General features: G+C 51.2%; 5 protein-coding genes across 5 annotated transcripts; 1 reads left to right on the top strand and 4 right to left on the bottom strand.

The window, feature by feature from the left end:
• The first annotated feature begins 448 nt into the window (after window positions 1-448).
• On the top strand, window positions 449-1,491 carry ASPACDRAFT_74688 (ubiquitin-ribosomal 40S subunit protein eS31 fusion protein). The gene is made up of 3 exons (XM_020204274.1): window positions 449-815; window positions 898-1,178; window positions 1,244-1,491. The coding sequence occupies exons 1-3, from the start codon at window positions 722-724 to the stop codon at window positions 1,331-1,333; spliced, it is 465 nt and encodes a 154-aa protein (XP_020061506.1). The 5' UTR covers window positions 449-721; the 3' UTR covers window positions 1,334-1,491.
• Window positions 1,492-1,514: 23 nt separating this feature from the next.
• Window positions 1,515-3,482, bottom strand: ASPACDRAFT_110441 (glycoside hydrolase family 18 protein). Its single transcript, XM_020195479.1, has 7 exons — window positions 3,134-3,482; window positions 2,977-3,077; window positions 2,653-2,906; window positions 2,562-2,591; window positions 2,459-2,508; window positions 2,350-2,410; window positions 1,515-2,286 (listed from the first exon to the last, which is right to left on the bottom strand). The coding sequence occupies exons 1-7, from the start codon at window positions 3,317-3,319 to the stop codon at window positions 1,628-1,630; spliced, it is 1,341 nt and encodes a 446-aa protein (XP_020061505.1). The 5' UTR covers window positions 3,320-3,482; the 3' UTR covers window positions 1,515-1,627.
• Window positions 3,483-6,338: 2,856 nt separating this feature from the next.
• ASPACDRAFT_110438 (uncharacterized protein) lies at window positions 6,339-7,591 on the bottom strand. Its single transcript, XM_020195478.1, has 4 exons — window positions 7,326-7,591; window positions 6,965-7,199; window positions 6,733-6,898; window positions 6,339-6,661 (listed from the first exon to the last, which is right to left on the bottom strand). The coding sequence occupies exons 1-4, from the start codon at window positions 7,336-7,338 to the stop codon at window positions 6,533-6,535; spliced, it is 543 nt and encodes a 180-aa protein (XP_020061504.1). The 5' UTR covers window positions 7,339-7,591; the 3' UTR covers window positions 6,339-6,532.
• A 1,573-nt stretch (window positions 7,592-9,164) lies between these two features.
• Window positions 9,165-10,395, bottom strand: prs2 (proteasome core particle subunit alpha 1). Its single transcript, XM_020204273.1, has 5 exons — window positions 10,292-10,395; window positions 10,160-10,219; window positions 9,955-10,049; window positions 9,683-9,895; window positions 9,165-9,613 (listed from the first exon to the last, which is right to left on the bottom strand). Exons 1-5 carry the CDS (start codon window positions 10,296-10,298, stop codon window positions 9,227-9,229), a joined length of 762 nt encoding a protein of 253 aa, XP_020061503.1. The 5' UTR covers window positions 10,299-10,395; the 3' UTR covers window positions 9,165-9,226.
• A 209-nt stretch (window positions 10,396-10,604) lies between these two features.
• On the bottom strand, window positions 10,605-12,455 carry ASPACDRAFT_74682 (WKF domain-containing protein). The gene has a single exon (XM_020204272.1). It carries the CDS (start codon window positions 12,271-12,273, stop codon window positions 10,894-10,896), a length of 1,380 nt encoding a protein of 459 aa, XP_020061502.1. The 5' UTR covers window positions 12,274-12,455; the 3' UTR covers window positions 10,605-10,893.
• Between the last annotated feature and the right edge of the window lie 137 nt (window positions 12,456-12,592).

Genomic DNA, 12,592 nt, shown 5'->3' with positions numbered 1-12,592 from the left:
TAATTGACGCCAATCCTCCTGCGCTTTGAATGATCATGAGTAATCTTGCAGCTGAGGCAGGGTGAGTGGGGGGGAGGGGGAATGCTGACGGTGATGACGATATCATTTGTGCTTCGAAACTGAGTGGAGTGGATAAGCTGGATAAGCTGGATATCGTTTCCGGGGCTTTTGCCGACGGGAAGATGCCCCCCAGCGGACTGGGCGCCGGACCTTTCAGGCAGCAATGACGCAGAGCCTGGAAGAGGCTGGGGATCGAGGACAGTCACATGACAGAAACCCAGTCACATGACTGTGAGTACCCGGAGGGCGGATTATCCGATTACAGGAGCACTAACCCTGAACAGGAAACTTTAGTCCACGTGATCGCACAACCGATTTTAACGAACGGCCTCCACCATAGATATTTCTCCTTCACGATCGTCACTGAAGGTTTAGGAAGACAAGTCTTGTCGAGGTTAGTTGAACGCCCCCTACGCTTGCCTTGAAAGAGATGCGATTACAGGACGTTCATCCTCATTCATGCCCCCTTTCTGTATCCCCTTCGTTTCATCTCGCACAGTGCAAATCTTGTTTCTGTGTGAGATGATTCGGGAGGCGAAAAAAGAAGTCTGCAGGATGACGAGGGGATGAACTTGTTCTGGAAAAATCTCTTTTCGCAGAGGCCATCCCCGGACGAGGCACAAGAACTAACTGTCGCCCTTGCTATCAGACCTTCATCAAGATGCAGATCTTCGTCAAGACCCTTACGGGTAAGACTATCACCCTTGAGGTGGAGTCCTCCGACACCATTGACAATGTCAAGTCCAAGATCCAGGGTGAGTCTATCAAAAATGATGCGCAATCCTTTTTCCTCGCATAATCGAAGGACAACATTCCTAACATGTTCCCCCAATCTAGACAAGGAGGGTATCCCCCCGGACCAGCAGCGTCTGATCTTCGCTGGTAAGCAGCTCGAGGACGGCCGTACTCTTTCGGACTACAACATCCAGAAGGAGTCCACCCTCCACCTCGTGCTCCGCCTCCGTGGTGGTGGTAAGAAGCGCAAGAAGAAGGTCTACACCACCCCCAAGAAGATCAAGCACAAGCACAAGAAGACCAAGCTCGCCGTCCTCAAGTACTACAAGGTCGACGGTGATGGCAAGATCGAGCGTCTTCGCCGCGAGTGCCCCTCCCCCGAGGTATGTTTTACATCTTTTCCTATTACTCTTCGGTCCGGTTGACTAATTTCCTTTCTCCAACACAGTGCGGTGCCGGTATCTTCATGGCTGCCATGCACAACCGCCAGTACTGCGGCAAGTGCCACCTCACCTACGTCTTCGACGAGTCCAAGTAAATTGGCCTTTGACAAGTCGCCTATCTATCGCTCCAGCTGGATGTGCTTCGATTTTCTCCGTGGAACTACGACAGTGAAGGTTGCAGGGTTGGATATGTGAGGTGTATGGGACGTGTGCGTTATGATCGTTCCATAGTGACCTTGAGACAAATCAAATGAAAAAAAAATTTCCAAAAAAAAAATCCCATCTAAGCTATGTAGAATCTGTAAAACTATGTAGAACTCGTGTATATGTCCAAAAGCAAGTCAGACTGGGCACCATGTTCTTGTCATATGGTGCATCTCTACGGGGCTTCACTGGAAACCGTTCTTCAGGTTGTCGTACTTGCTCTCCGGGTAGGACAGTGCGTTCTGCGACTGGTCCAAGGACGAGAGCCCGCCCACACCTTCGACGAAGGTTCCGATCAAGCTACCGTCCGACTTGTTCGCAGTCTTACCTCCCTTATCCCCGCTAAGCTCCCACCACATCCCACCGCCGAGCTGCTTCTGGTTGATATAGTTCAACTTCTGCTCTCCCACGGCGACGGTGTCGTACGAGATCATGGTGCGGGCGCTGGAACTGTAGCTCCAGGACGCGCCAATGCTGGCATCCACGTTCTCAGTGGCACCAGCCTGGGGCAGCGCTTTGTAGTCCCAGACACCATTCTCCCAGCTTCCTCCTCCGACGCCTGAGAAGGCAGTGCCGGGTCCGTCGGTGTTGGTGAAGGCACGCCCATAAAGGGGCATTCCCAGCACCAATTTTGCCGATGGCACGCCGCCGACTTGGGTGTAATAGTTCACGGCCTCATTGGTCGAGAAGGGGGTCGATGCGGGCTTGTCAGAGGAAGGATATATATTGGCTTGGTGGCCCGCGACGGTGTCCCAGCTCCCGGCGTAGTCGTACGCCATCAGGTTGTAGAAATCCAGATACGGCGTCATCTGGGACAGCTTGAGCTTGGTGTAGTTGTCCGGTCCTATAGAGGGTCAGAGATCAGAGACTGCCTCCACTCGGGACTATGGTTATGGTTAGTACTTACCAGCAGGGCAAGCGATGGTCAGGTAGAACTTCCTGCTGGCACCTGCGGCGTTGTCCAGCGCCTAGGGCATTTAGCATACATCATTCGTCCACTGAAGCGATGCACTAACCTCACGACATTTCTGAAGGAGCAGAACCATGTTCTGGGCCTCGGTATCGTCTACCTGTGTATCAGCACTATACCTTGCACGTATCAGAAGCATCGAAACCAACCTTTCGGATACTCCCAATCAATATCGATACCTGCAAAACATGTCATCAGTAACTCTGTCATGCCACCAGGAAGACGAGAGAGGCTAGATACCATCAAATCCAAGGTCTGTGACCAACTTGGTGGCCGTTGTAGCGAAGTTGGCCCGGTTAGCATCCGAGGCGGCTGCGCCAGGGAAGTTGGACGAATAAGTCCATCCACCAATGGACAATAGCACCTTCAGCTTGCGGTTCTGCTGCTTGAGCAAGAACAGCTGCTTGACGCAACCATAGACGTTAGTGCCGACGTCGTTCCACGAATCAGTGGGATAGTGCTTCTCAATGTCCGACCAGGTGTCGGAAAGGTAGCTGATGCATACATCAGCGGGGTTGTTGTAGCGGAGGAAGTGGGAATGATAAATGGCAGTTGGCAACTCACACTTCGCCAGTTTCGGGGCGAACATTGGCAAAGGCATAGAGTATATGGGTCAATTTGTCCGCGGGGATATCCTGGGGGTTGTAGTTGCGTCCGTAGATCGCCTGAGGAGGGATTAGCATCGTGATTACGTCCCATTTTGAATAGGCAGTAATCTTACCCAGTTGACGAAGTATGCCACCGACTTGAGTCCGGAAGACATAGCTGGTGTTGTAGTATTTACAAGAGTACTTGTGGAGTTATGATGCAGCGGAGGTACTGTCTGATTGTCGCCGAAGTATCGGAACGAGAAGATGAGCACAATGGTTAGAATGACCAGGAAATGAATGGATGCAGAGAAGGCCATAATCTGCAGGACGAGTTCGACTCTTAAATAGTGCTTGCACTGTAGCCTTGTCAACGAGATGGTCGTTTCTTGTAGCCTCCGGGGGGTAAGCAGTTAAGGCGTTCTACCATCAAGTGTGACGTTGGTGGATCGTGAGTTTTGGCAGCCTCCGGGGATGATCCCGCTGCGGACGCCTTGGCCTGGCGGTCTCGTTGGACGGTTAGTAACCGACTTACTTTACTTTACCTACCCTACCTACCAATAAGTCATGCCACTCAAGCCCGAAGACCATCCCAAGGTTTACTAAAGGATTCTAGGTTTGAGATTCCACTACCTTAATGCTACCTACCCCTTCCCCGGTGATGAGATGCTGCAACCTTGGCTCCCATGATTCGCCTCCTCAACGACTTGGACTTTCTTTGATCGCCGTCATGCGTCTGGATCATGATGCTCAGCTCATCCGGTCCATACTTGACCAGGCGGCTCAAGACCCCGAGCCTTGGACTATCAGATTGGGAGTCTTCCCCTCGAGGATCAAGACCTAGGTCCGGATTCGCATGACAGATAACCCTTTTGATCCCCATCACTTGAGACTCTGTGAAGAATTTTGACCCTCGGCTAGATTCGCTTATTCGCGATAACAACCAGGGGTGCGAAACTCAAAGTCGACCACGCGGGGATTGCAGCATCGCATCTTCTCCAGACAGTGCATCCGTCACAGTACAGTTGGCAGCATGGCAGAGTCATACAGGGCATGACTGCAGCCACAGTTATACAGCATGATCGAGGCATAAGGATCCTTGAAGAGCCTAGCTTGAGGATTTAATTCATTTATTGCTGGCGTTTTCAAGAAGAGCTTATCAATGGGCCCTGCACATTCATGCTTATTATTTTGTTTACTTTTAGCTTTGGATTCATGTCGTCACCCGATCCGCCAGCGCATTTACATAAGCCGGCGCAGGCAAGCCACTTTGTTCCACCTGCCTAGCCACAGTTGCACCGCCGCCGGATAGACACTTCTATTCTTGGAACTGTTGATTCGAACCCAAGTCCTTACCTCACTTCTCTTCAGTGACTGAGTAGATACTGTATGATTTGATAGGAATTACCAGTGAGAGTGTATCCGTGGCATGCTCACGAAGCGAGGGCAGCACTCAATCCGTCCTCCGCCTGTCTTCGACATCCACATTCCGACTTGGATACATCTCATTCGACACACAGACGGCACGAACCGGCGTGAACGAAGGGGCCAAATGAATGCCAAATCTGGTATTTGGTTCCTAGACAAACAGACTTCCCCATTCAAAGCCCAAAAATTGAGGGTCATTCAACTTCAAGGACTAATCCGGTGATACGCTAACATTCTGTGTCCCAATGACCAGAGGAGAAACACAGTGGCTAAACCCCAATAAAGGTAAGCATACCTCGCGAGTCGCCACTCACGAGCCGACTTCAAAGAGAGAGATATTCGTACCTGCTCAAAAAACGTAGTCCGTATACCGACTCGCGCGCACTTTTCGCCTCCCGGTTGAATATAAAGAGACCAGCCCCCTGTGCATGATACATATCTGGGAACGAAGAGATCGATCTCAGCAGCAGTGCAAGGTGCATCATGCATTGAAGCAAACATAGGGGTTTGCATAAGGGCATCAGGAAGAAACCACCTACGGCAAATGGTTGAGTACAGAAACAATGACCAGTGACCATGGACAGGAAACAACGTGGCTGCCACATCCTAACCCTCGTGGCCATCCCAAAACCTGACCTGTAGTACTGTACTGTCCTGTACTCATGCCAAACATCCTATGACAAGAAAAACACTAACGCCCTGACAACGTCTTCGCAAATTCTGCCCATCAAATTCCCACCGACCGACAGCCCCAACCCCATCCCAGCTGTAACCCGCTACAGACACACAACATACAACAAGCAAAGCAACGGGACGGGAATAAGTGGATCTCTCTCCCTCACAAGTACAACCTCAGCTGAACCCTCCACCTGCCCGCAGCCCAGCAGTGTCCACCCCCACTCAACCCCATCTAATTGGCCACATCAATATTAACCTCCATTCCTTTAGCAATCACGATTTGCACGGCCACACATCGGCTGGCATCACCTCCCAAAATCCAATCAGGGAGAAAGAAAAATAAAGAACAACGCACCATGCATCACTCCCGTGCTAAAAAAGATTCTCTGTAGAAAACGGCAGCGGCACACGGGTGAGGCCCCCGTTCTCAGCCCTTCTTTCTGTGGGGTTGTCGACTCTGACTCAAGGATCAGGCAACTATTCAGCTGGGATGTTCGTCTTAAGGTATTCCCCGACTCCACGGTTCTAAATGCACGTTCGGTATCTCCGGCAGAGGAGCCCTACAGATAGTACTGTACATACAGTCAATGGTAAAACACCAACCCCACTGTCCAGCTCTGATGTTCGCCCAGAGATTTTTTGTCGATCGGAATTGGGATCCTGTGTTCAGATTCGGCAGATCGGATTGACTTTTAGAAAGATATTGAAGTGATCGCTTGTTTCAGGCTCTGTACCAAGTACTAAGCACGGTAGGTGATGGATTTGATGCTCTCATGGTGCCGCTGGAGTTGCCCTACTGTACTGTACAGTACATTCATACCCGAACAAAAAGACAGTCAGACATGGTGTTTCCCTGCCCGTCTCCACTTCTAACCGCCGGACCCACTGAAGCGAAACGGAGTTTGCCTTCGGTTCGGAAAATATACAATAAACGATGTCACCATCTATGTAGGGCACTCACTATACCGTGGGCTCAGCATATTCAGCAGCTTTTTCTGGGAAGAACCGAGACGAGTCACACTCGATCCTTGAGTAGGAGATATACTCCAAGCAGAAAGAATAGAAACAGAAAAGAATTAATGCCATATAGTCGGAGTACATCGAGCCGAAAACACACCCATCCAATCAATTCACGTCTAGCGTAAAGCATCACATCCAGGGATATCATAAACCGTCAACACATACTCAAAACACGACAAGAAAAAACCGAGAACCAAAAGAAGGTAAACTCATACGTTCCACACAAAACAGCTTTTCCTTGTCGAAACCCATCGATTGCAAGCGACCAGCGCTGAGCAACAATAGAGAAACATGCATCCAGTGGACGCTTTCCAACCGGTACTGTAGTCCCGTGATTATCGACATCATCGTATCCATACACCACTCAAACTCGCTGCTCTTTCACAGGCTTTGACATAAAAAAAATCTCATGAATGAGACCGAATCCATTGAAGGATCGTAGGCAGAGAAGGGTCGTCGTTGAGCCAATGACCCGCCCGGGTGTCGGCTGCCCGGAGATCAGCCACCACGTGCTGTTCGGTCACTTGAGCCAGTTCCTGTGCGCAACGATGGTCAGTCAGACTGAATACTACCCTGAATTGCATCAAGATCGCAAAGAGAAACTCACAGCATGGAACGTGTTGCTGGCGTTCTTCAACTGAGCCGCGTGCTGCGGTCCCGGCCGCTGTCCACGCAGAATGTTTTGGCGATTGATGACCCATCGTCTGGCGGCCGCGACCTTCAAGTAGATGCGATGCGCCTGGAATCGTCTGGCGCTAGCGTCAAGGATGACTCTGAAAGTTGATGTCAGAGCTTGGCTAGGCTCCCGAGAGAAGGGGAGAAGTAATATATCTGCATACCTGCGCAATTCCGCCTTCTCGACCTCGACGTTGCCGGCATGGGCTGGCGTCGCGCAAGGGTTGTAGTTGGATGACATCAAAGCCTGCGCAGCAGCCAGACCGTCTCGGATCACTTTATACCCCTCTTCATTGAACTCATCTGCCGGGGCTTGGACATTCTGCTGGGAGATGTGCATGAGAAGAGTCCGGTAGTCGTTGATGATCTCCGCCACTCGGAGGGCGCGAGCTTGGTTGACTGCGACACTCGGATTGATTAGCCTTTCTTCTTCTTCTTCTTCTTCTTCTTCTTCTTCTTCTTCTTCTTCTTCAATGGTGTTTATTCCTTCCACGCATAGCTGAAGGGAACGATGGCAACACTTACGTCCGTCAGCCATGGCAGTAGTGGTTGTCTCTGTTAATGTTTGCGATATAGTAGCCAAGGAATGGCAAACGATTGGATCTTCAAAAGACTAAAGGAATCAAGTGGATACAGCCACAGTTGGACGCCTGGCAGGAAGAAGGCCAAAAGAAAGGAGCAAGCCAATTGACTGAGCGCTCGAGGCGAAGAGGTCGTTGGGCCCAAAGGAAGAAGAGCGTTGGTTTCAGATTCTACAGTCCCATGGCTGAGGAGGCGATATCCTTTTAAGCTTATTATCCTCACCATGGTTTCAACGTCGCAATGGGGGGATTGCGCTGGAAAGGGGATCATCATCGTCATCCACCCACCGTGGCTGGCTGCACGCATTGGGAAGCCGATGGAGCAAGGACAAGACATCGCGGCGAGAGATGGCAGCTGGAGAACAACAGCCATAGTGGAGCAACGGCAGGAGCCAAGCCCATGAGAGCCATGTGTCGGAAGCGCTTGCAATGTCTGGGTCTCCGATTTGGAGCGAGGGCTGATATCTAGTCTAAGCGTGGGGACTATGCAGCTGGCCCTGGAACAGGAACCCAGCCCTAGGCTGATGGGGCTTGCATAAGATCATGCATACTCCGTACTTGGGGGGAAGAAAAAGAAAGGATACATCCGACCCAGAAGCAAGAATTCGGCAATATCCACATGAAAAACCGACAGTGGAATTTGAATTGAGGCCCAATTGACTAGATGGAACCTGATTAAAAAAAAAAAGATGGAATTGTAGAAAAGAAAGAATACTACAGAACCCGAATTTAACCCCACTTGTTTGTGGCCGAGCGAAGAATTTGGTATGACAGAAACACAATAATGGATTTACCGGGTGTAGACAAGACACTAGATCTCGGTAACAACCCGTGCAGTCAGATGTGCAATGTGCACAGATACACTGACTCGGTGGGGAAAGCGTCATCGTGGCATGTTGACTAGTGAAACGGTGGTGAAAGAGACTCCAGCTGGGAAGTCCTCGCTTCCTTACGCCACACTTCCAGTAGTACAGACCCAGTCGGAGTCATCACCCTCGGAGATATGGTTAAGATGGGATAAGTGGCTGCAGCAGTAATGGCTCAGGACAAGATATCAGCCACCGACAACCGTTGGCGCCGGTGACGGAGTCAACATGTATGCACTATGTGGAATAGTGACAACAATAATAGACTTGTTAGACAATAAATGTGTGTGATAGAGAGAGAAACACAGAGAGGGAAAACTCAATGGGCAAGCCACAATTCCAGCTCAGCCACACACCGGGCAAGAGCTGAAAGAGGAAAAGCAAACCCACGCACCAGCCTCAGGCTCGGTCTCAACTCGACTATCTTCAATTCAAACATAATACGAGTAGTTCTCCGACTCCCCATGCAGATATCGCTCTCGGTGGCAAAAACACATCAAGGCACAAGAGCTTTCATGTAAGCTCGAGCGTCGGCCACCTCGCTTACAACACCTATTCATAGGCGATTCTTACTCCATGCCCCAGTGTGATGCTACTTGTAATCAACTCCCGCAGCGGGGCCGCTGTCGTCTATTCTTCCAGAGAACTGCTCTGCGATATCTCATCAAGCCTGTCATCTTGCAGCAAGGGCCTCAGGTCTATCACATTGACTCTGACCCCTGCTTCCAAATCGCCTCCGTCTGAAAGAAACAAGTGGGACCTCTAGCTTCGCCATCTCCGACTCCGAGTAAGCGCCTGCACGGACGTCTGTCCAAGGTTTGAGATCGACCGGCAGTTGACAAGTCAAGAGGAAAGACCTAGGGAACACATCTACCAGATCGGGGGTTGGCCAATCAAGTTCCAATAGTAGCGTCACAAAAAGTAATATTCATGGATCGTTTGTCTCTAACAACAATGGATGCTTGCTTCCTCAACTCAATTAGTCCTTCTCGCTAATGGCCTGCAGCCGCTCGTCAATCTCGTCCTCTGTCAAGGCACGGAAGCTTGGATCTGTGCCCTCTTTGCCGTCAGCCCGAGGCCCTCCGACAATGCCGATCTCCAGCTCATGCTTCTTGAAGTCGACGCTCAACACATTGCTCAAGGCGGTGATGCCCAGCTCGACCACCTCCTCCCAGCTGCCCTCGGCATAGTCCTTGTTCTTCAGCTTCTTCTCCAGGTGATTAAGCGCCTCCTGCTGCTTGGGGCCGGATGCGGTCGCCTTGTACCCGACATAGTATCCTGCCGGGTCGCACTTGTAGAGTTGGGGCCCCTTCTCATCGTCCACGGAAATCAGGGTCATGGCGACGCCGAGCGGGCGCATGTAAGCCTAAGAAGATGATTGGTATCAGTAAACGTCGCTCCCACAACCCCAGAGTAAGACGATCAAAGCACGAACCCGTTGCGTGTAGACCTGGTTGATATTCGCAAGGCGCTTGGCAAGGACATCACAGGGCATCTCGTAGCCGTACTTGTACCGGAACTCGGCCGCCTCTCCACGGGCACGGTCAACACTCGCTCTGGCATCGGCGATGGAACCGGTCATGACACATCCGACGGAAGGAGAAAGCTTGAAGATATGCGAAACGGAGGAGGGGTCGATCAATTTATCCTAGGATGTACGTCAGGCCATGCTGTGCTTGCGTTCTCAGCCCCACCATGGAAACTTACAGCGACCTTCTTCTGGGACAGAACCACGGCGCAGTTCTTCCCCCTGACACCTAATGAGGTGATATTTGCGGAGGTGATGGCCTTGAAGGCATATTCTAAGCGCCGACGGGAGGTCGATGGTAAGTCGAGTGTTCTCGGAGACCGTTTGAGCGCCATCGGGGGCGGAGCCGGAGGGGGAAGATTTCATAACGAGTGATAGACTTACCAACTTGATACAGACGACCCTGGTCTGAGAAGATGGTGATGTGTCGATCGTAGGCGCTTCCTGTTCACAAAAGCTGTCAGTCAATCGATGAAGTCATTCGAGCCAGCACAATCGGAAGGGATCTGTTTTTACCAGACATGGCGGCGGCGGTATATGTATCTCACAGATTAGATATTCGAGCCGACCGAGCGGAAGGATTGAGAGCAAAGAGAGATTAGGATGTGTAATGGGGGAGGATTTGGGGGAGGGAGGATGAGGATGGAGGCAGAGGACGCGTGCCAGAGGGTGCCTGGCCGAAGCTCTAAGCTTCGGGGCTCTGTTGAGTAAGCTCCAGTCACCGCCTTTCCCATCTCCGTCAATTCGCTCTGCCACCCAACACGAAGTACATTTACTCCCAGCAACCACACAGCAGCAATACTATAATGCTTTCGGAATAAATAGGCTTGATATGAAGGGTTGTAGCTCTTTCATATCAGCTGACGGCTTCTAGATATATACGGAGAGTCTATACAGCTAACAATACACCACGAAAGAAGAAATACAACACCGTAGATCCGACAAAAGACCGCTTTTGTATGGTTGAACCAGGTATCAAGAACTTTTGAGCTCAAAAGTATAGAGCTATAATAGCCACCATATGTGGACGGAATTGAGTTGTCATGCACGTCAAGTAGCGAAGCACAGAGACCAGTCTGTACAATTCAGGTTGAATAACAACATGCAGCATCAAGTGACTAATCACTATCGCTATCACTATCGCTATCACTGCTGCTGCTGCTCTCGTCCGAGGATGAAGCTTTCTTGGCCGGACTCTTGGTCTTTTTCTTGTCATCGCTGTCGCTGTCGCTGTCGCTGTCACTGTCGCTCTCGCTGCTGCTGGAGATCTCGATGATAGCGGTTCTGTTCTTCTTCTTCTTTTTGGCTGGCGTTTGGTTCTTCTTCGCCATCCGTGGGGGAAGCTTGGGCTTCTCGAGATTGAACAGGGCGCCGGTGACAGCCCAGAGGATGAGCTCAGCGCGCTGTCTCTTCTGCAGCCTCTGTAGTTGCGTAGCGTCAAGGCCCTCGGTGCCTTCCAGACCTTCAAGGTTCTCTTTGCCCTCCGACAAGAGCGTCCGGAACGAGGCGACGGCCTTTTTGTAACTGGGCTCAGGAGCCACATCGGTGCTCTCCTCAGCTCCTTCCGTTTTATCCTCCTCAGCTTGCGTCGTCGTCGCCGTTGTCTTCTTCTTCTTTTCTTCCTCCTCCTGCTCCTCCACCTCCACATCGGCCTTGACAACCTCTTCCGCAATCTCCTTCAAGCGCAGCTTGGCACCCTCGCTCTTCAACCCCTGCAGATACGCCAAGAGCGCCGCATTATACTGCGCGGGGACCTGCTCCAGCGACAGCACATGCTTGAACAGATGCGTCTCGCGGTTCTTCTGAAACTTCCACGCCGACCGGTGGTTGTGATAAAGACTGAGGTAGGAGAGGATGGGCGTCTCGTGGATTTTGGCGTCAGCAGCCGTAGCGGAGGACTTGTGGTCCTTGTCCTTGTTCTTCTTCTTCTTTTCCTTCTTTTTCTTCTTCTTATCCTCCCCATCTCCTTCATAATCCATCTCCTCCGCAGCGCCGTTTGCCTCTAATTGCTGTTGTTGCTGCTGCTGCTGCTGCTGCTGCTGCTGCTGTTGTTGTTCCGATCCATCGACCTCCATATCCTCCGCCTCGGACTCTCCGCTGCCATCCTCCAACTTCACGTCCGCCGAGAAGGAGACCCTCTTCTTCTTTTTCTTCTGTTTCCGCTCCTCATCCGCAGCCGATTTTCCCTTGGTGGCAGCATTCGCCTCGTCGACGTTGTCGTCGTCATCGTCTTCCAGACGTCGTTTCTTCGATTGCTTTTTCGTGTCTGCTTTCTCACTCACGGGGTCGTCGCGCTCGTCCGTGCTGGTCTTCGTGGCCTTTGTGGACTTCTTCTCCTTCTTCTCATTCTTCTTCTCCTTCTTTTCGTCCTTGTCCTCCTTTTCCTTCTTGGATTTCTTGTCCTTCTTCTTCTCCTTCTTCTCTTCCTTATCCTTCACCTCCTTAACCTTAACCTTCCCCTCCTCCTTCTTCGCAACAGCCAAATCAGAAGCAGCCATGGCGATCTCCGTCCCAATCCTACTCCTAACCCTCAATCCTCAATTCCTTGAAACGAAACCGAAAACCGCAACCAGTATCAACAATAAAGTCCCGTGATTTCAAACGTCCAACACAAGGATCCGTGTCGCGTAGCCCTCAAAATTCCGATAAAAAGCAAATCAGCACCCAAAATCTGAGGTAGGTACGTTGAGATCGTGGAGGGCAACTGAAGTTGTTGTTTGCGTTGGAAACTTTTTTTGGGGGGGTGGAACGGGGACGGAGGGAAATTTTCACGTGAGGACTGCGTACTTCCGATGGTTCTGCCCACCCGTCCCCCAG

The sequence above is a fragment of the Aspergillus aculeatus genome (genome assembly GCF_001890905.1).
Source record: "Aspergillus aculeatus ATCC 16872 unplaced genomic scaffold ASPACscaffold_1, whole genome shotgun sequence".
In the NCBI taxonomy this organism is placed as follows: Eukaryota; Fungi; Ascomycota; class Eurotiomycetes; order Eurotiales; family Aspergillaceae; genus Aspergillus; species Aspergillus aculeatus.
Note: the sequence above shows the minus strand (reverse complement) of the source record. Positions and strands in the feature narration are given on the sequence as shown.

Excerpts from the sequence above, each read along its gene's own strand:
- prs2 (XM_020204273.1), bottom strand. Across the intron at positions 9,896-9,954 it reads TGTCCCAGAAGAAGGTCGCT|GATAAATTGATCGACCCCTC; the intron begins GTAAGTTTCCAT and ends CGTACATCCTAG. Across the intron at positions 9,614-9,682 it reads ACCAGGTCTACACGCAACGG|GCTTACATGCGCCCGCTCGG; the intron begins GTTCGTGCTTTG and ends TCATCTTCTTAG.
- ASPACDRAFT_110441 (XM_020195479.1), bottom strand. The coding sequence starts at position 3,319 with ATGGCCTTCTCTGCATCCATTCATTTCCTGGTCATTCTAACCATTGTG. Across the intron at positions 2,907-2,976 it reads CGCCCCGAAACTGGCGAAGT|CTACCTTTCCGACACCTGGT; the intron begins GTGAGTTGCCAA and ends TGTATGCATCAG. Across the intron at positions 2,411-2,458 it reads TCCTTCAGAAATGTCGTGAG|GCGCTGGACAACGCCGCAGG; the intron begins GTTAGTGCATCG and ends TAAATGCCCTAG.
- ASPACDRAFT_110438 (XM_020195478.1), bottom strand. Across the intron at positions 6,899-6,964 it reads GAGAAGGCGGAATTGCGCAG|AGTCATCCTTGACGCTAGCG; the intron begins GTATGCAGATAT and ends ATCAACTTTCAG. Across the intron at positions 6,662-6,732 it reads CCAGCAACACGTTCCATGCT|GAACTGGCTCAAGTGACCGA; the intron begins GTGAGTTTCTCT and ends CGTTGCGCACAG.
- ASPACDRAFT_74688 (XM_020204274.1), top strand. The coding sequence starts at position 722 with ATGCAGATCTTCGTCAAGACCCTTACGGGTAAGACTATCACCCTTGAG. Across the intron at positions 816-897 it reads TGTCAAGTCCAAGATCCAGG|ACAAGGAGGGTATCCCCCCG; the intron begins GTGAGTCTATCA and ends CCCCCAATCTAG. Across the intron at positions 1,179-1,243 it reads GCGAGTGCCCCTCCCCCGAG|TGCGGTGCCGGTATCTTCAT; the intron begins GTATGTTTTACA and ends TCTCCAACACAG.
- ASPACDRAFT_74682 (XM_020204272.1), bottom strand. The coding sequence starts at position 12,273 with ATGGCTGCTTCTGATTTGGCTGTTGCGAAGAAGGAGGAGGGGAAGGTT.